This window comes from Myotis brandtii, unplaced genomic scaffold (genome assembly GCF_000412655.1).
Source record: "Myotis brandtii unplaced genomic scaffold, ASM41265v1 scaffold53, whole genome shotgun sequence".
NCBI lineage: Eukaryota > Metazoa > Chordata > Mammalia > Chiroptera > Vespertilionidae > Myotis > Myotis brandtii.
The window spans coordinates 7,581,636-7,608,956 of NW_005369942.1; the positions used below are offsets into that span (position 1 = coordinate 7,581,636).

Consider the following 27,321-nt stretch of genomic DNA (forward strand, 5'->3'; position numbering starts at 1 on the left):
AGAGAGAGAGCGATGAATTCAAGAAAAATATTGATTGGTTGCCTGCCGTAGGGGTTTGAACCTGCAAATGACTGGGAATCAAAATGGCAACCTTTTGGTGTATGGGATAATGCTCCAACCGAGCCACTGGGCGAAAGCACAGCATGCATTTATTAACAAATGACCTATTTTCCAGTCAAAATGTCTCTAAAATTTGAATAAATTATACCTGAGTATCAGAGATAGTGGAAAACTCAACTAAACTTTCAAATAATAATATAAAATACCTGCATCATCATACGTCTTCTAACTGTGTCAAAGGGATAAGAGAGTATTCCAGAGCATGTAGTCACAACTTGAGCAATGAAAAAGGAGACAAGAAATGGGGTTTCCTTTGGTTTGGGTAATAAGCCCTAGAAAAAAAAATGTATAAAGTAACTATCTAAATTTCTAAAGCATCTTAAATCTTAAGTCAAAGAATAACTCTTAAGAATATATGAAAGAAGGCTCATTTATATTTAAGATGCAATTAAAAACAGTTGAATTTAATGTGGAAAAACTGAAATATTAGCATGCTATCAGTTAGAAAGGAGAATGTCATACATGACTATACTATAAAAACATATTTGGGGGAAAAAAGCATATTTTCTAAATTGATTTGTCATTAATGGCACTTAAAACTAGGGAAGATAACAGCTAGTGACCAAAAAAGTTGTTCATGGCTCTTCACAGAGTTGAAAAAAACTGAAATAATAATGCCTGCTATTATCATCAAAAGATAATATTTGATAAACAGCTTTAAAGCACTAAGTTAGTGAAGAAACATTCCTAAATTTCACAGCTACTAGAGGTGCTAATAGAGCAAAGAGGGAAAGTGCACATAAACTTTTCCGTTATTAAGTAAATATACATAAGAAAAAGCACACTATAAACTAAAAGTTCTATGTCTGAACCATAATAAAAATGATATGCAACTATATTTAATAGAGGGTAGAGATAATATAGAAAACTATTATAAAACTTCCATCAACGTTTAATCTAATTTAGTAAACAATACTAATATTAATTTCATTGCCTAATTTTGGAAGCATTATGATATAGTTATTAAGGTAATGGGATATTTTGCTTGCCATGTACATAAATTACTTAACCACTCCTCAGTTATTTATCTTTAAAATGGGGATATTAAAAGCTATCCTTGCCCAGCCAGTGTGGCTCAGTGGTTGAACAAGTCACTGGTTCGATTCCTGGTCAGGATACATGCCCGGGTTGCAGGCTTGATCCCCAATAGGGAGTGTGCAGGAGGCAGCTGGTCAGTGATTCTCTCGATGTATGTTTCCCTCTCTCTCTCTCTCTCTCTCTCTCTCTCTCTCCCTTCTCTCCTCAAAAATCAATAGAAACATTTTTTTAAAAAGCTATCACAGAACACTGTGAGGATGTAAAGAACTTAATGAAGTTCCTAGAACTAATAGCTCAAAAATGGTAGCCATTGTTACATTCTTTTTCTTTCCTACCTTATGGAAATGATATTAAAATCTGAAATGAAAAGGCAATTGCTAAAACAATCTGGAGAATACAATAAAGAATCTAACAGTACCTAATAAACACCTGAGCTATAGTAGCATTTATTATATTTAACTAATTATGCCTTGCCTACTTTCTAAAATGGTGATAGTAAACTTACTATTTGCATATGAAAAATGAGATAATAAACTCAATGTAAAATCAGGAAGTTCTGTCAGAGCCTTTCTATATGTCAAAGAGTTGACTGTGATGTAAGCCTAACCAGAATGCTTCATATTTGCAATATGATGTATAGTGAGTTTTTCAGTGTAAACAGCAAAAAAACTTAACGTTTGGGTTTATGCTCTATATCTCAAATCAGATCCACAATAGAGTTATAATTTAGTTAGGTATGGCAAAGTCATGATTAAACAACTCTATAATGTCTCTTATTCCATCATTTATTTTGATTTATATAATTATAAGTAAACATATCTACTGAACATGTTACTAATTAAAACAATTAAACAATTAAAAATAGAACTCTTCTTTGACTCAGTAATCCCACTTCTAGGAATATATCCCACGAAATCAGAAACACCAATCAGAAAGGACATATGTACCTCTATGTTCATAGCAGCACAATTTACAATAGCTAAGATCTGAAACAGCCTAAGTGCCCATCAGCCGATGAGCAGATTGAAAAACTCTGGTACATGTACACAATGGAATACTATGCTGCTGTAAAGAAGAGAGAAATCTTACCATTCGCAACAGCATGGATGGACATGGAGAGCATTATGCTAAGCGAAATAAACCAGTCAGATAAAGATAAATATCACATTATCTCACTCATTTGTGGAATACAATAAACAACATCAACTGATGAACATAAATGGATCCAGAAACAGAGAAGCATCAAACAGACTGTCAAACTTCAGAGGGAAGGCGGGGGTGGTGGTGGTGGTAAGAGATCAACCAAAGGACTTTGTATGCATGCATAAAAGCATAACCAATGGACACAGATACTAGTGGGGTGAGGGCATGTGCGGGGGGGTGGGGGGATGGGAAAGGGAGATAGTGGCCAGGGAGGTCAATGAGGAGAAAAAGGAGACATATGTAATACTATATGTAATACTTTAAACAATAAAGAATTTAAAAAACGAAACGAACCATTTAATATATACTAAAGCCCCAAATTACCTTAACTGTGTCATAAACTCCAAAATAAGAGGCTCGGTACACAATGATGCCCTGTACTGAAACACCAAACCCTTGGTATAAACCAACAATTCCATCTGATTTTGCTATTTTCATAATACAGTCACCTAAACCCTTGAATTGTCGCTCTGCAGCACCTAAAATAAAGCCATTTAAAATTTATTAGCAGCATTATATATCAGATAAATACTTTATTTAAACATTTTACAGATTTAAAGTATTTGGAATTGCCACTTAAAAAATCTAACAAAATAAAAGCACACATCAAAATTCTCCCATTAGTTAACAAATAATTAAGGTTTCAAATAGTATCTTTAAATTTTTTAAAATATTAATCTCTTATAAAACCAATCTAATTCAAGCAACATGATAGGCTCAATAAAATTACCAGAAGTTCCTAGAAATGTAACAACTAGGAATTTAGAAATTTTTAGTTTTCATTAGGAATGAAAAACTTCATGACTTGTTTCAGTTGAAGAGCAAACAGACAAATAGAGCAAAAAGACAAAACTAAAAACTAGTAACTTAAGAATCATTAACATTTTAGATGGAGTGTCACAGTTTTTGAGTGTTTGTTGGTTTTGTTTTATTGTCCCCTGACTTGAACTCTTTGCCAATAATTGAAATATTATGTGTAGAATATAATTCTTCAAAATAAGCTAAATTCTCCCAATTTTCAGAGAAAACAAAACTACTGAACTTAAATAAGGAACATGAATTATTTTCACTTTCTTAGCAATAACAATAAAATTTGGACTGCCAGTTAAACATGATAAGATGGAACCCCTATTTTCATTTTTCCTCAAACTGTTATCCTTTCTGAGATATTTTCTCTGATCACTTATCTAAAATTGATGTCACTCCCTTCTCCTAATTTTGTTATGACATTTACTGCTAAGTGGCAGTATATTTTAGTCATTGCTTCATTGTTTTTTTACTTGTGTCCCCCACTACACTATAAGGTACATGAGCTGCAAATTCCATGTTTTATATTTTGTGTGTGTGTGTGAAAGTGACAGAGGGGAGGGGGGGAGAGAGAGAGAGCGCGCGCGCGCGCACATGCACACCTGGTTCACAGCATTCAATGGAGAAATATTTATTAAATGAATCTCTGCTCCCTTAAGACATTTTATTAAAATGATACTATATATATAAAGCCTAAGCAACTGTTCAACTGGTAGCTATGATGCACACTGACCACCAGGGGGCAGATGCTCAACGCACAGGCATGGAAGCATGGAACAAACTGATGAATCTCAAAGGGAAGGGAGGAGGTGGGAGGGTAGGAAGAGATTAACAAAGATCTTATATGCATACTAGAGGCCCGGTGCATGGATTTGTGCACTGGTGGGGCCACTCAGCCTGGCCTGTGGGGATCAGACCAAATCAGTGCACTGGGCCTCTGACATCCCCCGAGAGGTCCTGGATTGTGAGAGGGCACAGGCCAGGCCAAAGGACCCCACCAGTGCCTGAATCCGTGCACCAGGCCTCTAGTAAAGAAAACAGGTTTAAAGCCATATAGGCAAAGAAGAACATTGACAAAAATCCACAAATTTTAGCATGACGGGAAGGAGGTGGAGGAGTGGAACCTCACTAAGTAGAGAAAACTGAAACTTATTTTCTTGCAGAAGGAGATACTGTTGAGAAGAAAGCCCTGGACTCCAACCTCAGAAAAACTTAGAAATTAGGGGGACTAAGTACTGTACTATTCTTGTAGTGAAAGCAAAGTAGCATTTGGGTACTCAAAATCTACTTCACCCTGACCAGCCAAGTCTCTTTCTCCTCTGCCATCCTCAGAAATGAACATAAGGTTCCAGACTGAGTTGCCTCCACAATTACAGAAAAAAGACTCACACAAAGATACATCTTGTGAAATATCAGGTCATCAGGGATATAAGGTGATTAAAAAGAAAAAAAGATACATACAAAAGGATCAACAGTAAGAGATCGACTTCATAAGAGCAATATTAGAAACTAGAATCCAGAGTAATACTTTTTAAATTGTGAAAGAAATTAAATGTAAACCCAGAATTTTTTTATATGGCCAAGAATTAAGAGGATAAAACAGAGATATTTTTAAATAAGCAAGATCTCAACTTATCTCCTGTTCCACTCTTTTCAGAAAGCTCAGAAAGCTACTGAAGAACATAATCTACCAAAACAGTTGCATAACAAAAATATAGAAGATATGGTAAATAAAATACATAGGAACAGTGGGAAAAGGAATCTCTAGCATGAGAGCTGTACATATAACCTAGAGAGGAGTCATAGTTGAGGCAGGAGTAAGTGTATGAGGGATCTAGGAGGTGGCTCTCCAGGGAAATAAAAAAGAAAGTTTTAAACAGTTTTTATGTTTGCTCTTTTGTTACTAGAGTGTTGGCCTTCCCCTTCCCTCTTTTAAGGGAAAAGGAAAAAAGTAGTAATCTTTAGCCCCTATGACCTTACCATTTGGTTGAGAATACAATTTTTAGACTGTAACTAACACTTGTTACAGCATAATTTTAGAATAAATAATACATTATTCAAAACACAAAGAAGGAAGGGTCAGTATTTCTAAAAATCCCATACCTTTTCCAATATCAACACCTATTCGGGTTCGAGCAAAATCTAGTGGATATACTACACATAAGGATGTTGCCCCAGCTGCTCCGCCAGAAGCCAGGTTTGCCAAAAACCATCTCCAGAACTGAAACATATTAAATTAAAATGTGGTTATTAAACTACAGAACCTAACTGTGTGAAATCCTTATTTTTCTAAAGGCTGAAAGGCCAGATTTACAAACTGATTTTCTAAAGTAAACATCTGTAATAACGCATATCATACTATCCAGAATACTTGTCTACATGTCCTTTGTTTCTTACCAGGCAGTCTAGGAGGTACAGTTTAGAAGCTGACATACTGAAATTGCAAAATACTTTAATGGCCTCCAGAAAAAGTAGCCCAAATTAGCGAGAGTGGACACATGAGGTAATTATGCCTTTAGATTATATATACTATGCACTTTATTTATTTTTTAAAAATAAATTTTATTGATTTTTTACAGAGAGGAAGGGAGAGGGATAGAGAGTTAGAAACATCGACCAGCTGCCTCCCGCACCCCCCCCACTGGGGATGTGCACGCAACCTAGGTACATGCCCTTGACCAGAATCGAATCCGGGATCTTTCAGTCTGCAGGCTGACGCTCTATCCACTGAGCCAAACCGGTTAGGGCTATATGCACTTTAAATCTCAGCTAACCTTAGCTGGTTTGGCTCAGTGGATAGAGCATCGGCCTGGGGACCGAAGGGTCTCAATTCAATTTTGAACCCCAGTTTCAGATTCTTCCCCTCCCCAGCCCATACCCTGGTGGTACTGGTGCAGGAGGCAACCAATTGATGTGTTTCTCTCACATGGATATTTCTGTCTTTCCCTCTCTCATCCACTCACTCTAAAAATCAATGGAAAAATATCCTCAGGTGGGGATTTAAAAAAAAAAAAACTCAGCTAAATAGGTCCTTAGTAATAAAGAAGAAACAACTTGCTTTTTTAAGGAATAAATTACCTCAGAGTTAGAAATACATATCTCTTTTTAAAAAAATATATTTTTACTGATTTCAGAGAGGAAGGGAGGTGGACAGATAGAAACATCAATGATGAAAGAGAATCATTGATCAGCTGCCTCCTACATGCCCCCTACTGGGGATAGAACCTGCAACCCAGGCATGTGCCCTTGTCTGGGACCCTTCAGTCCGTAGGTCAATACTCTATTCACTGAGCCAAACCAGCTAGGGCAGAAATACATACCTCTTGCCTGATTTTTCTTTTTTGCTTAATAAAAGCAGGCAAAATGCTAAATTTTTCTAGTGTAGCAGTGATTATAAAATATAATTACATTAAAATTAATATTTATTCAGAGAAATACTGCTTTGAGACAAGAGATGCCTTAAATATTAAAACTGTGTTCAAAGAAATTTGTAAAAGTTGTGGTTTTCACATATAATTTATATAACTTAGAAATATTGTGTTAACAGTAACTGTTTTAAATATTTTTTTTTTTACCACGTGAGTACATCTGCCCATCATACGTAAGACAAACCAACCATTTCTTAGAAAATTTTAGAGATATTATCTATACTTGCCTGTTTTTCTTTATTAACTCCAGACATGAAAAGTTGTTTGTATTTGTCCTTAAAAGCAAAATTTAGAGCTTGTGTTGGAAAATACCTAATGACATTTGCAAGATTGCCACGCCAATAACTCAAGAAACCTACAAAAGAAAACATACTACATATAAACTTATACTGTATTATCATTAAATAATTCCCATAGCTTTAACAAACTTAGTTATTTGAACTATTTAAAAGCAAATCCATTTCTCATGAAAAAAAATTTATGTGTCTCCACTGAAGAAAAAAAGTAGTATTAACTCCATGTACTTCCATTTCAATTTTGTTAATCCTATCTAATGAAGAGAGAATATGCTAATTGACCCTCACACCTTTGCAAAGATTGGGCACCCACAGACAATAAGGAGGGAATATGCTAATTGACTGCCACGCCCTCAAAGATGGCAGTGCCCACAGCCACAAGATGGCGGCGCCCAGTCCCCTCAGCCCCGCTAGGGCGGAAGGTGCATGGCAAGGCCAGTCCCACCCCCAGGTGGGCCCGGCAGCTCTGTGTGCCTTCCTCTGGAGTCCCCCAGTCCCCTCAGCCCCAGGGCCAGCCCAAGGCACAGGCAAGCCTCGGATGGTGGCTGCCCAGCCATCCAGGGCCGCCCGAGGCTCAGGTAACCAGGGCTGGCTGAGGCTTGTGCTGCCGGCAGTGGCAGCAGCAGAGGTGTGATGGGGGCGTTGCCTTCCCCTGATCACCAGGTCGCCTCCCGCCCACGAGGGCTCCCGGACTGTGAGAGGGGGCAGGCCGGGCTGAGGGACACCCTCCCCTCTGTGCACAAATTTCATGCACTGGGCCTCTAGTTTCCAATAAAAAGCCTTGAATACCTAACAACCTCTGGAAAACCATTATCAGTTGAATATAGGTTTCTTCACTAGTTAGAAAAACAGTTCAGGAGTATTTGTCAGAGAAGTTAGTAACTCTAAGTGTCATTTCCAAATCCTGACATACAATTCCTATAGTAGTAAGGCTGCTAGAACAGAATTGGTTTGTATACATACTTATGAGAAAGAGAAAGTGACAGAAGTCTAAAGCATCCTTATCTTTACGTTCTGAAACCCAGACAGAAAAGGGAACAATTTATAATTGAAGGCTTGATAGAGAGATTGGAAGAAACTTTAGAGATTAATAATCTTCCCACTTCAAATCTCAATGGATTGACCAATCCTAATATGTGTTACCCTTATATTTCAGAGCTGCCTTTATAATCCAGAGCTGCCCCAGAATGCAACAGGCTTGCTCTTCAGTAGCCATAATTGTTTTTACTAGATTGCAAATTGTCAAATGGTTTCATCTTACTATTCTGAATAAGATACCTCTCCACCTAGCTTAGAGAACACCCAAAATCAGTCTTCTAAAGATGAACATTCAAATGAAAATAAAGACAACTCATAGAGAGCAGGCAGATAGCTCTGGGATGGGAGGGGGGATGGAGGGATTGAACAAAAAAGAAAAAAAGAGAGAACTCATGGACATGGATAACAGGTGGTGATTGTCGGGTGTGGGGAGGGAGATAGGGGGTGGTGGTGCTGGTGGAAGAGGGCATAGAGGGAATAAATGGTGATGGAAAAAATAAAATAATTTCAGCTTACTGGGCTGGTACTCAGAACCTGAAAGTTAAATTAGTGTAGTACACAGAGGGAAAGATACTTATCTGCTAAATAAGTAAGTATATTTAGTGGGGGAAAATCCCCAGAATCTTGGTGAACCATAATCTGAATATAAAACAGTTGCACATGAGGTAGGTACTATTAGTCTCTTCATCTTAAAGATAAAAAATGCATTCCCTCAGACTAAAAAAAAATCTATCCTCTGTTCAAGCATAGAGGAATAAAATTTGCCACCCCAAAATGTGTCTCTGGAGTATTATTTTGGGCTGATTGTTTTTAAGAAACAAAAAGCTAGAAGGCTTTCTAAATTTATTTTAACCTTCTCCTTAATTACCAGAACAAATTTAGAGAGAGGGCTTGGTACAGGAAGAGAATTATCAAAGAGTATAAGCTAGGTATGATAAACTGGTGGTAGCTGGGCAGGATCTGTTTGTTCAAAGTCTCTTCAGTGCCCCATTACCTCAGCAAAACACAACAAACATTTGTTTACAAAATATTTGCTTTTCCTATCTTCCTGTAAATTTTCTTCCTCCCATTGGAAGACCCAACCCTACCCCATTCTTCTTAGCTCAGAATGGACATATAAGCCTCAACTGTCTGCCTGTGGTTCTCAGATTTTTATAGGGCCATGTATGTACCCAATTAAATTTGCTTTTCTCCTGTTAAAATGTCTTCTGTTAATTTGATTATCAGAGTATTCAAAGATGCTAGAGGGGTAGAAAGAAAATTTTTGCTCCTCTACACAAGTTTATCCCAGATGCACTTATTTACAAATGAACATCAGAAATACATGTTTACAAATTTATGAATGCATACATAATGACTTAAAGAGTTAAAATTTACTGAGCACTAACTATGCAATAGACACATAATTGAATATTTTATAGGCAGTATCTTGTTTAATCCTCACAACTACCACATCATCAGGTATGTAGCATACAACTGAGAAAATTGAGGCTGAGAGGTTAAATAAAAACGGTTTAAGTTCACAAGGTAAGGGAAGGGCTGGAACTTGATTCCAGTTCTGACTCCAACCTAGAGCTATTAAATCTCTACTGCCTCTCTATAAAATTCATTCTCAATAAAAAAACAAGCCTGTTTTAGGTCAGAATAAAAAAAGGGAAAAGCAGTCATACAGATTAAAAGGACACTTTCCTAATATATAGAGTGTCCCAAAATATGTATACCAGTTTGAATAATTATAAAGGCAGTATTTATAAAATACATTTCATTTTCCAAATTGAGGTGTCAGCTGTTAAAGTGTGTGTATACATTTTTTTGGGACACTCTGTATAATCACAAAATTGGTAGAGAAAAACATAGCAACTGTGGTATCTTTGATAATATCAGTATCTTAATTGCTCAGAAAAAATAATCTCTTCAAAATTTAAGGGCAAGAAAAAACATACTCTGAACTTAATTCTGAGAAAATAATCAAGAATTAAAATAGAACTGATGGGAAATAGGAAGCAGTTACTGGCCATTTACTGGTCAATTTACAGCCAATAATGGGAATGCTAGGCACAGTTAGAATATATTCTAGACTAGTGGGTCCCAGTATGTTTTGGCAGAATGCCTATCAGTAAAAATATATGTAGCCTATCATAAATATGTATACATTTTTAAAAGTCATATGCCTTTGCTAGTATACCTATTATGTAGTATACCAAAAATAGAAATTAAAGAATAAGATAAAGATTCCTCACTTAAAAAAACTTTATGTCAAGTGGTCATAAGAACAAAAATTGTATATGGAGATGGAGAATGACAAAGAGCTACTTAAATAGGTTGCTTGGGGAAAACTTATTGCTGGGAGGTATTTGAATATAAATGAGCACTTATTTGAACCATTAGAACATATTTTCATATATCTTGCTAATTATAATGTTTTTTAAAAAATATGTATTTTTATTGATTCAGAGAGGAAGGGAGAGGGAGAAAGAGATAGAAACATCAATGATGACAATCACTGATTGACTGCTTCCTGCATGCCTCCTACTGAGGATTGTGCACACAATCTGGGCGTGTGCCCTGACCAGGAACCAAACGGGGACCTACTGGTTTATAGGCTGACTCAACTACTGAGCCACATGATGTTTTTATGCCATCATTTCCTACTATCTTAAGGCATCTTTAGAGCGAGGTTAATTTTTAAGAATAGTGTACATTATATTTCAAATATTCTTGTTGATAATTTAAAATATTCAAATAGTCTTCTTGTCTCTGTAGATCCATTTAGCTGAGCAAACATAAACTATAACATGTTTATTATGTAATACCTGAGGACAAGTGCCTGTTATCCCCTCTACATTGTGGAACTAACCCCTACTCCTTTTTTAGAATGCCTTAGTGTCCCGTGATATGTAACTGACTTTTGGCCCAATTATAAATGCCAGTGCCAATTCACACACTAAATATCAGTAAAGCTTATTTTCTCATTTTATTTAAATAAAGTAAATATCTAATGTTATTTGCATGTCCCAAAACATTCTTCAAATAAAAACTTCACTGCTCTAGCCTTCAAAAAAATAAGTTTGGAAAAGTTTAGATTAAAGATAGCTGATGAACTCATGGCCAGGAACACCTAAATGAGAAGAGTTCTGGTAGGCTCTTAAAAATGAGACTGCAGAGTTCAGATTTTTAAAAGGCTATTTCACAATATATTAAATACAACAACTGCTTTAATTAAGAATATATTTCCATATGCATATTTTGCTCAGTGAAACATCACAGCACAGACACCAAAATGTTAACTGTGGTGATTTTAGCAGTTATTTGTTTTTACTTTTTTGCTTCTCTATTTTTTCTAATTGTCTATAATAAACATGCATTACTTGTGTAATACAAATTTAAACAGTATTAAATAAAACTGCACATACAAAGTTGAAGATCAGCCCTGGCAGTGACTGGAGAACTGAAGTGTCTTGGTTTCAGTTCCTGGTCAGGGGCACATACCTGGGTTGCAGGTTCGATCCCAGGCCCAGTTGAGGTGCCTGTGAGAGGCGACCAATTGATGTCTGTCTCTGTCTCTGTCTGTGTCTCTCTCTCCTTCCCACTACTTCCTCCCTCCTTCCCACTCTCCCTAAAATCCTCAGGTGAGGATTAACGGATTAACAAAACAAAACAAAAAACCCCACAAAGTTGAAGATCATAAAACCAACTGAAGAATAGAGTAAATCTTTCAGAACAGCATTATTCAGGATAAATCCAGAAGCTTTCATAATCCAAGGAAAGCTTATAAAAAGTATCAAAGACATCCAGAGAGATGTTTAAAGCTATGTTCAGAGCAAGAATAGAGAAATCTATCCTTGGGCTAGAAAGAAAGCAGAGGTGTTTACTAGAACTATGCCCAGATAGTTTGTATTTAGATTAAATCAGAGTTAGGTTAGGTTCTCAACCTTCCTAATGCTGCGACCCTTTAATACAGTTCCTCAAGTTGTGGTGACCCCCAATTTCATTGTTACAAATTGAACATAATTAAAGCATAGTGATTAATCACAAAAACAATATGTAATTATATATGTGTTTTCCGATGGTCTTAGGTGACCCCTGTGAAAGGGTCATTTGACCCCCAAAGGGGTCGCGACCCACAGGTTGAGAACCCATGGGTTAGGCAGGGGTGGGCAAACTTTTTGACTCGAGGGCCACAATGGGTTCTTAAACTGGACCGGAGGGCCGGAACAAAAGCATGGATGGAGTGTTTGTGTGAACTAATATAAATTCAAAGTAAACATCATTACATAAAAGGGTGCGGTCTTTTTTTTTTCTTAGTTTTATTCATTTCAAACGGGCCGGATCCAGCCCGCGGTCCGTAGTTTGCCCACGGCTGGGTTAGAGGCTTAGATAATCATAAACAGGTTTTACTGCTACAATATCCAGTAGAAGAAATCTGAGTCTTTCAGGATACAGGATAAGTCTTCCTTGTGCAGGGCTGGCCATGTATAGCAGCAAGATGCTTAGCCTCCCTGGATTTTATCTTTCACGTTATTACAATTAAAGATTACACCCCTCTATCTTTGTGCTAACTAAAAAATTCCCCACAAGTTTCACAAAAAGCCCCTAGATGGCAATATTAACCCTGTTGTGAATTATTAGCCTTTTACTGTAGGATATATACTGTGGTGTATTCATAAGAAGGCCCTGTATACAAGAATAGGAAACATCTTCAAGTTCTGCTTTTATCATCTCATCTTTGAAGGTATAGAAACCAGAAACCAAAATACTATTCAGAATGATTGCAATTTATAAGAGCCATATTGAATATGTTCAGATTTAAATATTACCAAGAACATTTAAAATATAAATCAGCACTGGTCAGCACAATCTGACCACAATATTTAACTTCACCCGACTAAATATGCAAAGTAGATTAGCTAATAATAAAGCAGTCCTACTTCTCTGAAGAGGTTTTAGAATATAAACTAAGGAGAAAGACGTTCCTACTTTTCTAGTAAAAACCTTAAAGGAAATGGGGAACTTGCTCTAATAAAATAAATGGGGTGTGGAGAATGTGAACCACTCTTATGCTTTCTGGGTTCTGCTCTCAGATGGGCATTTAAAATTCATAATTTAGACGATGCCTTAAGAGTCTACTTTGGACTCTACATATTGTGCCCAACAGATTTATCCCTAGGAAGAGAACGCTCTTTTTTAGGAGAGTATACCCTGACCCAGACTTAAGAGTGGAAGAGGGAACTGCACTGGAGTTGAAGCCACATCATGTCTTGTTCTGAACACACAGAACAAGACATGACGGGGGTCAATAGGCCTATTTCCTTTTTAAAGTTCGTACAGAGCCCTAACCGGTGGATAGAGCGTCCGCCTGTGGACTGAAGGGTCCCAGGTTCGATTCCGGTGAAGGGTATGTGTCTGGGTTGCTGGCTCCGTCCAACGTGCAGGAGGCAGCCAATCAATGATTCCCTCTCATCATTGATGTTTCCCTCTCTCTCTTCCTTCCTCTCTGAAATCAATAAAAATATATTTAAGAAAAAAAAAAGTTCGTACAGAGTTTTCAATTGAATCCAACTATATGGATGGATAATAGAAGACTTCTGATAAGTTTATCCTGACATTCTCTGAGCTAACTTAGGAGCCATTTTGCAACCGGAAGGCATTTAATGGCTAACAAAGCACTTTCATTATTTAGCCCTTGAAATCTTTCTTTCAATATTAATGGGGGGGAGGGGAGGGAGAGGAGACTCCACAAAAACATTAAAATTTTAAACAAAGACAGGATCTGATGCAAAAGAAAAATTGGTAATACTGATCCTGTCTTTAAAATTTTATTTTGCTCATCTTGGATTTAAAAAAATACTGCATTAAAATATTATTTGTCAGCCCTAACCGGTTTGGCTCAGTAGATAGAGCTTCAGCCTGCGGACTCAAGGGTCCCAGGTTCGATTCCGGTCAAGGGCATGTACCTTGGTTGCGGGCACATTCCCAGCAGGGGGTGCGCAAGAGGCAGCTGATCGATGTTTCTCTCTCATCGATGTTTCTAACTCTCTATCCTTCTCCCTTCCTCTCTGTAAAAAATCAATAAAATATATTAAAAAAATTATTTGTCTTTATTATGTTATTTTGCTCCCCCCTCATATCTGTGCAGAGGTGACTGCCTCTTCAGTAGTTTTCAAGAATAAACAGAACCCCTTTTCACCGAATAGGGATCAGAGTACCGGGAGGCCCCAATGGTCCCATATTTGGAGAACATAGTATTTCAACAAGTATTTAAGCAATCTGGACATTTGTTAACACACAGCAAAATGCTTAATAGCATCTCCTCTCCTCTAATTTTGGGAGTCAAACACTGCCTTCTGCGCCAAGGTGTATGTAAATCCTGCTGCGAAGGAGAAATTTAGAGAAAGAGAAGGTGTTCTTCCCTGCACTAGGACTGGTCACGTGCAGGCCCTGGGAAAGCAGAGCCTCTTAGAATAGTTACCATTCTTGAATTTTTCAAGTTGAAGAAACAAATCCATCACCCCCCAACGGACACGGCCCTGGCCCCTGCAGTTGTCCCCTCCCGATCCACGGGGGTGGGGGTGGACTCACCCTGCTCGCGGGGAATGCGCAGCAGACAGTCCACTATGCCCTTGTACTGCCTCTCGGGGGAGATCTGCTTGGACGACGCCTGCACCTGCAGCAGAAGCTTCACCCGCTCGATGGGCGCCACGGCCGTCTTGGACACAGCCGCCGCCACTCCGCCAGCCAGCAGGTCCTTCCCGAAGGACAAGGCATCAAAGAACCGCTTTTCTGTCTTCTTCTCTGGCTTCTTCTTCGGGGGGTCACGCTGCATGGTGGGATGACGGACGTAAAAATCCAGCAGCAGCAGGCTGAAACGTATTCGGAAGAGGCGAAGGGAAGCAGAAAACCGCTTGAGCGTCGTCCTGGCGGGAAAGCGGCGCTGAGGATGCTGGGAGATGGGCGCACCACGTGGGGCGGGGCCGGGGAGCTGCGCATGCACTTCCAACCGCCTGCCGCCACCGGTGCGGGCCACGTGACTCCCGACACGTAGCTACCAGCGCGTGCACTTGTGTGTGTGCGCGCGCGCGCACGCGTGCTGTCTGGGTAAGTGTAGGTGCCCGAGTGTTTCCTTGCTGCCGGGAAGAAACCCGTGGCTTCTGAGCCTCGAAGAGCTATTTCTCTATGAAGATAGTGTGCAAATTGGAGCAGAGCAGTGTGGGATGAACCGAGGTTAGTTTTAGTTCCCAGGGTTACTCTTCATTTTTCTCTTAGAAATCGCTTTAATTTCTGCTCCTTTCATTTTGCAGAGGTCACTTAGTCACATTGTCACTGCTTTTGCTGCTTGTACCCCGGAAGCATAAGTCAACATGTTCTTTCTCCTTTATTTTACTGAAATTGGCCAATGCCATCTAGAACAGTGCCTCTCAGTCCAAACTGCACATTCAGAGGAGATGGAGTGGCTTTTCATGTTACAGCTTGGGTTTAGGCAGTGCTCATGTGCAGGTTGCCAGTGACCTGTTCTAGAACAGAGGTTCACAAACTTTTTTCTTTTTTTTCGTACACACCACCCAGGTTTTTATTTGTTCCCTAAGCCGAGTGCGCTCTGTACAGACGCGCAGGAGACAAGGAAAACACACGTACCTGGCGGCGCTCGGAGGGCGGCCTTGAGGGCCCTCCGCTGGCTGGGGACCCCCAGAAGCCACTCCCGGCCGCCCCACGCTGTGTCCCTCCCTCCCTCCCTCCCTGGCGATGCAACCCGCAGAGCCAACCCCGCAGGGAGCGCGAGAAGCTTCCAGTCCAGGCGCCACGACCTTCTTCCAGCGCCAAGGCCCTGCCTCCCGGTTCACAAACTTTTTGTTTTTGTTAATCCTCACTCCAGGATATTTTTCCATTGCTTCCCAGAGAGAATGGAAAGGAGGGAGGGAGGAATGGGGAGAAACAGAGAGAGACAAAGAAACAGAAACATTGATGTGAGAGAGACACATTGGTTGTTTGCCTTCCCACACACCCCCAACCAGGGCCCTCCCTGATCAACCTGCAACCCACGTACTTGCCTTTGACCGGAAATTGGACCCTCCACCCCGTGGTGCGCAGGGCAATGCCCTAACCACTGAGCACACCTGCCAGGACCAAACGATTTTATTCTAGGACCCCCGTTTTCACTGTTAAAAATTAGGAGCCCAAAGAAGCTTCCGTTTTTGTGGGACATAAATTGATATGTGCCATTTCAGAAATTGAAACAAAATGTAAAACTGTTAATTCATTTAAAATAGTAACACAAATAATTAAAATATTTTTTCAAAACAAAAACAAATGTAGTGAGGAGCATAGCCTTGTTTTATATGTGGAAAGCTCATGTCTGAAGAAAAGACAGCTGGATTTACATAACTGCTGTCCCGCCTGTGGCAGTGTCACACCCCATGTGGCTGCTAGAGCACTTACACAAATGAGAGAATGATAGTGACACTGGCAGATGTTATCTTAGTTTTGACCTCAACGGAGGCCCAGACGTCTTGGTGACACCTACACTTCTTCCCTCCTGCACTTTGAGAACTCCTCTGAGGCTGAGCAGACTCAGGTTTGACTTCTTTGGGCAAGAATACTCACTCAGTACATCATGCCTGCCTCCATTTCCTTCCACCTCCCTTTTTAAAAAAATCGTATATCCTAGAGATCCCTCTACAATAGATTCCTGATTCCTTTTGATAGCCTGTTTGATAGTTTCTCATACATGGAGACACTGTGTTATCTCTTACTCTGTAGGATCTGCAGCCTTGAAACACACCCAGAAAACCCAAGATGAGTTATTGACAATTTTGAACTTACGTCCTAAGTTTTTTTTCATTATCTTAAGTGTGTTTTAACACTTTTCATGCTACTAGTAAAAAACCAAATATGTAGGCCAAAAGGATTCCAGAGTAGGAATCTATATATATAAAAGGCTAATATGCAAAGTGTCCCCTTGGGTATTTGGTTGCGCATTATGATGTGTGCTGACCACCAGGGGGCAGCATGGAACAAAGGAAGGCCCTAGCCAGCAGCCAGAAGGCCCCAATAGGCCCTGATCGCCAGCCAGGCCTAAGGGCCCTACCAGTGCACGAATTTTGTGTTCCAGGCCTCTAGTTTTGTTAATATTTTGATTACCTCACATAAAAGGTTGGCAAGTCCTACTGGTCTGGTGTTTCATGCTACTTTCCTTTCTATAGCTTCTTATTCAGTTCTTAACTAGTTTTTCAGCCCAAGTCTCTCTCCATTTTACGTGTTGTTGCCAGATTAATCTTTCTGAAGAAATTGGACTAGTCCAGTGATGGCGAACCTTTTGAGCTCGGCATGTCAGCATTTTGAAAAACCCTAACTTCACTCTGGTGCCGTGTCACATATAGAATTTTTTTGATATTTGCAACCATAGTAAAACAAAGATTTATATTTTTGATATTTATTTTATATATTTAAATGCCATTTAACAAAGAAAAATCAACCAAAAAAATGAGTTCATGTGTCACCTCTGACACGCGTGTCATAGGTTCGTCATCACTGGACTAGTCATTATTCATAGGTTTAAAAACATTAAAGTCTTCTCATTACATTGATTTTAAGATCCTTTGTGAAATCAAGAAATAAATGATGGTGTCTTATTTGCAAAACTCTGAAAAATGACAGTTTCAATCTTACAGGGAGTTTGAAGAGTTAACAAGCACTCAGGGAGAAATTTAAGGGGTGATTGATTACCTGAATCCCACTCCAAGGTGCCAAGAGTGGTCAAAGGAAACATCTCTGGTCGCAGGGAACATGAGTATCTCAGAGGACAGAAAAGCAAATGTTCAGCTGCTCCCTGGGGCCGTGCTCTCTTCCTTCCTTTCTAGCCTCCCTTTCCCCTTACCCCTGCATTTGACTCAATACAGTTTATAACATAATAGAGGCCCAATGCACGAAAATTCGTGCACTGGAGGGGGTGGTCCCTCAGCCCAGCCTGCCCTCTCTCACAGTCCGGGAGCCCTCAGGGGATAAGCAGCAGTCTGGCCTCCCTCTGCAGGAGGCGACTGGGCCGATCAGGGGAAGGCGCCGCCTCCATCACCCCGCTGCTGCTGCCACTGCCGGCCACCATGGCTGCCTGCCCTTGGCCCTTGCAGCCGCCGTGGCTTTGTCCGGAAGGATGTCCAGAAGGACATCCATTCTATCTGGTCTAATTAGCATATTACTCTTTTATTAGTATAGATTCCTTTATGATATCCTCAAGCTTATTAACTTATGGTATATATTCACTGATAGAAGACAGCAAAACTGAAAGTACTTACAAATATGGCTTTTTATTCCATATTTTTATTCCACTTTAAGAACTTTAGATCAGCTCTTTCAACAGACTGAGCTGAAAATGTTTAACTTGCTGCATTGCATTTTATTTACTGATTTAGGGAACAGACTCAGTTCTGGTGATTTATGTGTTAATATTAAATTAAGTATAGAGTCTCATGGCCTTTGTGCTCCTCACTCCCATGAGGGTAGGGATTTTTATTTGTTTTTTTTTCCCCAGCATCCAGAGCAGCGCTTGGTACAGAGTAAAAATTCAATAAACATTTTTTGGACCAATGCATGAAAAGGCAACACAACCACAAACTCCAAACCATCTTTATTAAAAACTATCAATACAGTATAAAAATAGCTTCAATTATATGGAATATAGAAATATAGCTCTACAAAATTAAATTATTTTCACACAATTTAGTGTATAGACTAAACTTTAGTCCCTAAAGTTTTAGTAACATTTAATAATATTTTTAAAAAAACAGCCAAAGTATAAATCCTATTCTCAAAAATGTTTAGTGCTGAATACTTTTCCTCAGCTTCTTTCCAACATTTTGTACAGTAGCAGGTATGATTTAGCTGACTCCTTGGCTTTCAACCAGTGGATATTTGATTAATAATAGTAGCAGCAGCTAACACTTTTATAGCACATAACATGTGCCAGCACTATTTAGAGGGAACCCACACACACAACAAACAATTTATTCACAATATTTTCAAGAATGCTCAAAGCAGACAAACCTACTAAGTTGGTTTCACAGGTTTTCCCATTTGTATTAGAAATATAAAAAAGCAGGCACTGCAAATTTACTATCTTGCCTGTAGGCATCATCATTAAAGTCCCTTGGCACAAAGTCCCTTGCTGAGTATAGTTCTTTAACCCCATAAAAATAAATCAACAATAGCTAAAGAAAAGGGAGGGAGGAAAGGCAGTAGACTCTAAAATGGAATTGTGGGGAGTTTAAAATACAGGGTGGGACAAAAGTAGGTTTATAGTTGTGAGTATGCAGAAAACAGCTTATTCTTATATTTGCCCCACCTTGTATATGATGGTGATAAGACAGTACTTGATATTTTTTAAAATGGCAATTATATAATCTTTTGCATCAATAGGCTTTGGTGAAAGGGCCCATTTGCAGGATGCTAACAAAATCCAACTTAATGTTTCTATACCTGCCAAAGAGTATATACCTCTGTGGTTTCTGCACTGTCACTTTGTCTCCTTTATTTAATAGAGTGGCAGATAAGTATTTATTGTCCAGTATTCAAACTAATCTATTTTCAGATGTGACTTAGAACATATTTGGAAAAAAGGTATACTAAGTTTATTTGCAATGTTTACTTTAATATCCATTTAGAGATGAAAACCAAGATGATGTTTGGTTTCATTTTTAAAAAATGTAATGTCTTTACAATGTGGACATTACGGTATACATCTATAACATAGCAAATGATTTCTCCTTATTAAGATCTGTAGTTTGCTTTATCTTTTTGTTTCAGTTTTTGAGTGGTGGTCAGTATGATTCTTTGATACCAGAAAAGCAGTTCAATAGACTAAAATTTTATTAAATGAAGAAAAAAAAGCCTGCTATGATAAAACCCCAAGTTTTCAGTCTGTTTGAAAATCTGAGGTGATAAGTAGCTGCATTTATTAATAATTCTCGGTATTAAAAAAAGATCATAGTTTTTTTTTGGAAAATATCAAGAAATTTAAGACATTTAATAAATATTTTTAAACACAGTGCCTTAATACCCATGATACTTTAATGCCCTGAGCTCAGAGAAGTGCCCTTGCTCATGGTTACAGCACTAATTGTTACAGGACTGGTCACGTTCTCTCAATTTCCTGACTCTTTCACCAGATTCAATATTAGTCTTGAGATAAATACACAACGAATTGAGTATTTTTCCAAGATAAATATTTCTATATTAATTTTACATAAAACACTTCACATTATTTCAAACTAGTCAATAAATTAATGTTATATACCAAAATGGAAATAAGTTAACAACTCCTTCTTCATATTTTGATCAAGTATCTTTTCAAAAGTCTCACAATACTACTTAAGATCTAGTGCATCAAATCCAACAGCATATGATCTCAATATTTAACAATATTAAGTTCAGTGAAAAGAAACTAAACTGTATCTTCTGTGTATGGATTTCAGCAATCCTAACACTGCTCAGTGCTTCTTATTGTACAGTGTGCTGTGTAGCAAGAAAACAGTTACAAGGTCAATCCAAAGAACAACTTAAAAGCCATTTCAATGGCAATTTCTGTAACTGAGTCATGAAAACAGACATAAAGTTCTTGAACTTTGGGATGAAGAAAGAGTCTCCTGTAGAGGAAAAGAAAACATTTATTTTAGAAATTCAAATAACAAAGAAAAGTTAAAACTTTCCATTCATTTTATTTTATTTATTTATTTTGTTTCTGAAAGTATCAGTAATAAAACACTAATCCAAATCTCCCCGTACGGGCCACCAAAAACAAACAAACAAACAAGCAAGCAAACAAACAAACAAAACCACTAATCCAAATCTATAGTAGAGGGAAATGCAGCTAGATTTACTTTTAAATAAATGATATGTGCCTTAGGTCAATTATTTTTATTTTTCTACAGTGTAAAAAGCGTATTTTATCAATATGTTTTACCATATCCCTGTTTTTAAATATTAAATTTAGTCATTGTTATTATGGTAAAGCCAATGGTGATACCATCATTTTAAGTACAAGTTATTAAAGATTGACATTTACTTTCTAAAAGTTAATTATTATTAAAATATTAAATATATGATAGTTCTTTTTGCAGATAGTATTGAATTGGGATTAACAATGAAATTTTACCTGGTTTTCTTTTTTAATTTAAATATGTTTTTATTGATTTTAGAAAGAGGAAGGGGGAGGGATAGAGAGATAGAAACATTAATGAGAGAAGACCATCTATCAGCTGCCTCCTGCACGCCCCCTACCGGGGATAGAGCCCACAACCCGGGCATGTGCCCTGACCAGGAATCGAACCTCTTAGTTCATGGGTCAATGCTCAACCACTGAGCCACACTGGCCGGGCTGTTTGGTTTTCTTAAAGAGTTAAAATCTATTTAATCAATACTATGTAAATCAAACTAAGTCAGCAGTTCTGCCTGACTTCCTTAAATGTCTCTATTCTACATAGACCTGCATCATCAGAATTCGACACCTCTTGATTCTTTCTATTCCAATTGTTGTGAATACAGTTAACTGTTCCACTGCACACTGTGTGTGTGCCTAACTATTCCTATCTCTATTCTCTCGTGTATCCATACCATTCCATTTGCTGGAATGCTTACTTATCCAATAGCACAGCTCTGATCACACTACAGAACTGAACTGATGCTCCCAAGCTGGGTTGGTTATACATCAGAATTACAAGGGAGCTTATTGGGGTAGGGTATAGGCATCTCTGAGTTTAACAGGTGTCTCAGGTGATTCTAATCCCATGGACCGGCACACAGGAATTACTGCTTTGGATAATGTTTGTAAAGTGTTTGTCATACAATTTAGTACTACATGGTAGGTGTCCAGTTGGTGTCACCTAACTTCCTGCCCCTTCCTCCACCACGTCTTTACCCCCAACTAAGAGACCCTTCATTGGCTCAGTATTTCCCTCAAAATTTAATTCCTTAGAATTGAAGGCTCTCTGCTTTCCAGCTTGGTCTTTTTCACTTTCTCTTTGGCAGTGGTCGGCAAACTGCGGCTCATGTATATGGTATATGGCATTCTTTTACCATTCTGGCAAACCAGTCTACTCACTGCTATGCCTTATGATTTGTTCATCTCTTCTTTTTCCTAAAATGTTTTATTCAAATCCAATTAATTTTCTAAACCAGATCAAATGGAATCTCTAAGCCTTTCTTTGTAATCCTAGAGATTCCCATAGCATTTGGTTGTATCAACTAATTTATTCTATCTATCTAGTCTATCTCCATATTCTGTAATAATAAGTGTAATATGCTAATTAGACCGGACGTCCTTACAGACCTCCTTCTGGACAAAGCAGAGGCCGTGAGGGAAGCCCGGGTCCTGGGTGGCTGCCGGTGGCTGAAGGGAAGCCCAGGTCCTGGGTGCCGGAGGGAAGCCGGTGCCGGCAGCCGGGGGAAGGAAGGCCTACTCTTACACCAATTTCGTGCATTGGGCCTCTAGTATATTCATAAATACATAGATATATGAGCATAGTTCATATTTCTTCTGCTAGATGTAAGACTGCTAGATACAATGAGTGTGAATTTATCTTTCTGTTTGCCATAACACCCACCCACCACCACAGTTTGCCAAGCACAGTTCCATTTACTAAATTGTTATATATTTATCAATATATGTGTTAGGTGCCAGTGGTCAAGACAGATATGATTCCTGACCTCATAGAGCTAACATTCTAGTGAGGGGGAGAAAGACCATAAACAAATAAGAAAATAAATAATAAAGGGGTTATATAATAGAGCGTAACTGAGTAGCCATGTTAATACAGGAAAGAGATTATGGATCCTCTCTTTGAGGAGATGACTTCTTAGAACTGGTCTGAATCTCAAGGAGCTGGACATGCAAAGGTTAAGAGGCAGAACAGCCAATACACAAAGAATAGCAAAAACAAGATTTGATTGATGGGTGCCAATGTGGCTATGCATATGGGATGGAGGAGGAGAGTGACAGAAGGTAGAACAGAGAGGTGGGCAGGGGCCAGGTCAGGCAAGGACTTGTAGTTGGTGGGGAATGAGGAGGAGGAGAACAAAGGGAAGAGGGCAAGAAAGGATAGAAGTAAAGGAGGAAGTAGGGGTAGAAGGAAATAGCTATAAAATTGTGAAATCATTTTTTTTTTAGTTTATCACTAATATAATTTTGTAAAATAAGAAAGCTATTTGTTTATTTTTAAATATATTTTTATTGATTTCAGAGAGGAAGGGAGATAGAACCATCAATGATGAGAGAGAACCACTCCTGACCCCACACTGGGGATCGAGCCTGCAACTCAGGCATGTGCCCTTGACTAGAATCGAACCTGGGACCCTTCAGACCACAGGTCGATGCTCTATCCACTGAACCAAACCAGCCAGGGCAAGCTATTTGTTTTTAATAGAAAAGACTTGAGAGGAATTTAAAGGAGATACTTAGTAAATAAAATTCTAAAATATATTAAAATATTATAGTTAGATTAATAATTTCATGCCTACATCCTAAAACTTTACCACATTTCTTTCACTTTTCTAACATTTTACTTCACTTTCAAATATTTTTTTCCACTTACCCTACTACCCAATAAGCCATAACTGGTGGTGCTTTTCTCTGGTCAGTCCAGTTTTCAGGTGAGCATTCAAACAACACTCCATGTTCTTTCACAGGGTTTAGAGAAGACACCAAATTTGTAGAACCTGAGTGATCTGCAGTGTTTAGTGCTTTCTTTTTCTGTAAATTAATAGATATTATTAGTATTAACTGATATTAATAGTGCTGATCCTAGCACTTAAGAGCCTGCAATAATATTCTTCTTACCTGCAGGAAAATTTTTACTTTTTCTCATACTTTAAATACCATCTCCTATAAAAGACTTCATAGATAAAAGTATCCCTTGACTTTTACAGGGAACATTTTGTTCATAGTCCTGTATTAGTATTTATGTTATATTATATTAGCAGTTTATAGGTCTTTCTTCCCCAGTACAGGATAAGCTTCTTTTCCAGGCAGAGACAATATACTTCTCATCTTTGTTGTTGTTGTTGTTTTTTTTTTGGTTAATCCTCACCCAAGGATTTTTTTCCCCATTTATTTTTTATTTTTTAGAGAGAGGGGAACGGAGGGAAGAGGAACGAGAGAGGGGGAGAGAGAAACATTGGATGTAAAAGAGACACATCGACTGGCTGCCTCCCACATGCACTCTAACCAGGTGGGGGATTGAACTTGCAACCCAGGTATATGCTCTTGACCGGTAATCAAACCCAAGACCCTTCAGCCCACAGGCTGAAGCTCTCTAACCACTAGCAACCAGCCAGGGCATCTTTGTAGTATTTTTTTTAAAAAAAAAACAATCCTCACCAGAGGATATTTTCCCACTGATTTTTAGGGAGAGTGGAAGAGAGAGGGAAGGACAGAGAGAAATATCTATGTAAGAGAAACACATCGATTGGTTGCCTCCTGCAAGCCACTATGTTTCTTGCAATGTTTCTTGCCCCGACCAGGGACTAGGCCAGGGAGGATTCTGCAACCAAGGTACATACCCTTGACTGGAACAGAACCCAGGACCCTTCAGTCTGCAGGTAGAAGCTCTATCCACTGAGCTAAACCATCTAGAGCTGTATTTTTTTTTAAGTTGTTGATACATAGTAGGTACTTAATGAATGTATTAATAATGAGTAGATTACTGTGTAGACTAGTAAATAAACAGATGATTTTATAATATACTTAAAACACATTACACTTAAAACAGATGTATCTCTCTAAATTTCCCATTGATAAAATCATTAGCAAAGCAATGACTTATGTGAAATATAAATATTTTTTTGAGAGGCTCAGGTCAAAATAGTGGAGTGATCCTTGGTTCTTCTTTCTCTTATAATCCTTATTTAATCCATCAACAAACCCTTCTGGCTTACCCTCCAGAATACATCCAGAATACAGAAGCCACTATGTTTCTTGCTTTGAGAATTTCCATAGCTGGACATATTAATTAAAGAGCTTTTAGAGAGAATATTTAGAGATATAGAAATGAAACTGGCATAAAACTATATTTATAGCAGTGCCCTACCTCTTCCATCAAGGTCTGTTGAAAAACTGCACGAATGGAGAGACAACACTGATGGAAATTCTTTATTAGCTGAGGATGGATAGAGCCGCTTAGCTGGGCCACTTCTTCATGGGTAGGAGTAATAAAGATCCCTTGCACTGTTTCTAAAGCAACATAGTGGAAAAGTGTGTTCTCAGGACCAGATGTCAATCTTGGGGAAAAAAAAGATATTTAAGCAAATGTAAAAATATTGCTTCATTTTGAATTGTGTAGATTCCTAATTACTATTTTATCTACAATACTAGTGCCCCGGTGCATGAATTCGTGCACATTGAAAGGCAATTAATTAGAAGGTGGCTGGCAGGGTGGGACTGGGCTAGATGGACACGCCCTGGAGCCAACCTCCTGCAGTTCTTCCCTAGCTGGCCACACCAGGGACAGCACTGCGGCTCGAAGGGTGTCTGCGGAGTGAGCGGGGTCCCTCTGGCAGGTGGGGTCCCTTGGCCTGGCCTGTGGGGATTGGGATGAAACCGGCTCTTGACATCCCCCAAGGGGTCCCAGAGTGCGAGAGGGTGGTTCTTGGGTGATACACCCCGGAATCGGTCTCCCTCTGCAGCTCGGCAGCTCCTGCATTGAGTGTCTGCCCCCTGGTGGTCAGTGTGTATCATTGCTACTGGTCGGAGCGTCTGCCCCCTGGTGGTCATTCCACATCATAGCTACCGGTTGGACAGTCGGACAGTCACTTAGCAATATATATATATATTAGGAGTCTAATTAGGGAAGAAAAACTAGGCCAAACATTTCATTCCCTCATTTAATTCCCTCTTCCTCTTTAACTGAAGTACAGACTAGTGTTATTATCAATTCCCTAATGGAGGCAAGTATTATAGAATTGATAAACAAACACCAATTCACTTGCAAGTAACTTAATTCACCCCTTTGCTACACAACCCAAATTGGCCAATCCCCTTTTTTTCCATTGTTGGTAATAAATAACTTAGCCCATGTCTGGCCCAGATCTCTTCAAGCCATAAACATGCTATCAATCAAGGGTGGATCACATATAAAAACATCTTTCAACAAACTAAATACATTTAAGTTAGCAGCATTAAAGCCTTTTACCATGATAGTTAAATTGATTATCTTGAAGAAAAATAAAATTATCACTAACTGCAGAGTTGGGTTAATATTCTAGATTACAATGGCAATTACTAGTTGTATTCTATTTCTCATTAATAGTCTTACTTTTCTTCTGTATTCTCTTAGTATTTTTATTTCTCCTTTCTTCTTCTTCTCTATCCTTTCATCCCCTATTTAGCTCTCAAATAGGCCAGCAGAATCTATAATAATAATATACTGAATACCCTCTTTGTGCCAGGGTAGATACTTTAAAATATCTTAGTCTTAATTCTCATAATGACCCTGCAGGGTAGTAAATATTACCATCCTTGTTTTAACCATGAAGAAATCAAGGTTCAGAGGACTTGGATTAACTTTCTTGAAGTCACATAGCTAAGTGGCACAGCTCAGCTGACTCTGTAACTTGATCTACTATACCTTGCTTTCTTTTTCTCTACTGCTGACTTCTGATTGGCAATCTTTAAATATATAGACAGCAGTTCCCCATCAGCATCTCAAATATTCAGGTTGCCCCATTCTAATTCTGGTATCTATAGTAAAATATTTCTTCAGTTGATTTTTTTTTTCCAGCCATGAGCACAGAGGCAAGCAAAGGCATATTTCGGCTCTTAGCCTAGATACTGCCTCCATTATCTCTGTGAGGTACTGGGAATGAGCACTCTGGGATAAGGAGTATCTGAGCAGCATACCACAGCATCTACTACAGCATAAAAATAGTAAACTCTAAAAATTAGACACACAAAAGGGAGGTTACCTGTTGAAGAGAGATAAAGGGTGGCTTTCACATTTTGAACTATTATTTTATATGTGTCTTTTTTAAAATCCTCACCTGAGGATACCTTTTCCATTGATTTTTCAGAGAGAATGGAAGAAAGGGAGAGAGAGAGAGAGAGAAACACTGACTGGCTGCCCTTGCATGCACTTGGGACTTGGGCTGGGTATCAAGTCTGCAACCGAAGTATATGCCCTTGACTGGAATTAAAACCATGACCCTTCAGTCGGCAGCTGATGCTCCAACCACTAAGCAAAACAGGCTTGGGTTGTATGTGTTTTATCTCTTACTAGAGCAGGGGTGGGCAAACTTTTTGACTCGAGGGCCACAATGGGTTCTTAAACTGGACCGGAGGGCCGGAACAAAAGCATGGATGGAGTGTTTGTGTGAACTAATATAAATTCAAAGTAAACATCATTAAATAAAAGGGT

General features: G+C 38.7%; 2 protein-coding genes across 4 annotated transcripts in view; both read right to left on the bottom strand.

Moving 5' to 3' along the window:
* The window catches only part of SLC25A31 (solute carrier family 25 (mitochondrial carrier; adenine nucleotide translocator), member 31), a 22,512-nt gene extending 7,759 nt beyond the window's left edge, over window positions 1-14,753 (bottom strand). The window contains exons 1-5 of the mRNA XM_005877777.1: window positions 14,510-14,753; window positions 6,824-6,951; window positions 5,272-5,389; window positions 2,686-2,840; window positions 267-392 (exon numbers count right to left, since the gene is read on the bottom strand). Coding sequence (XP_005877839.1) covers window positions 267-392; window positions 2,686-2,840; window positions 5,272-5,389; window positions 6,824-6,951; window positions 14,510-14,753 — 771 coding nt within the window. The remainder of the gene's footprint in view (window positions 1-266; window positions 393-2,685; window positions 2,841-5,271; window positions 5,390-6,823; window positions 6,952-14,509) is intronic.
* Window positions 14,754-18,527: 3,774 nt separating this feature from the next.
* Window positions 18,528-27,321, bottom strand: part of INTU (inturned planar cell polarity protein) — a 54,683-nt gene continuing 45,889 nt past the window's right edge. For 2 of the 3 annotated variants that reach the window (XM_005877765.2, XM_014549002.1), the window contains 3 exons: window positions 25,000-25,189; window positions 23,506-23,663; window positions 18,528-20,562 (listed from right to left, as the gene is read on the bottom strand). In XM_005877765.2, coding sequence (XP_005877827.1) covers window positions 20,451-20,562; window positions 23,506-23,663; window positions 25,000-25,189 — 460 coding nt within the window. In that variant the 3' untranslated portion in view covers window positions 18,528-20,450. Of the gene's footprint in view, window positions 20,563-23,505; window positions 23,664-24,999; window positions 25,190-27,321 lie in introns of those variants that run through there. The other variant, XM_014549003.1, reaches the window with a different exon arrangement.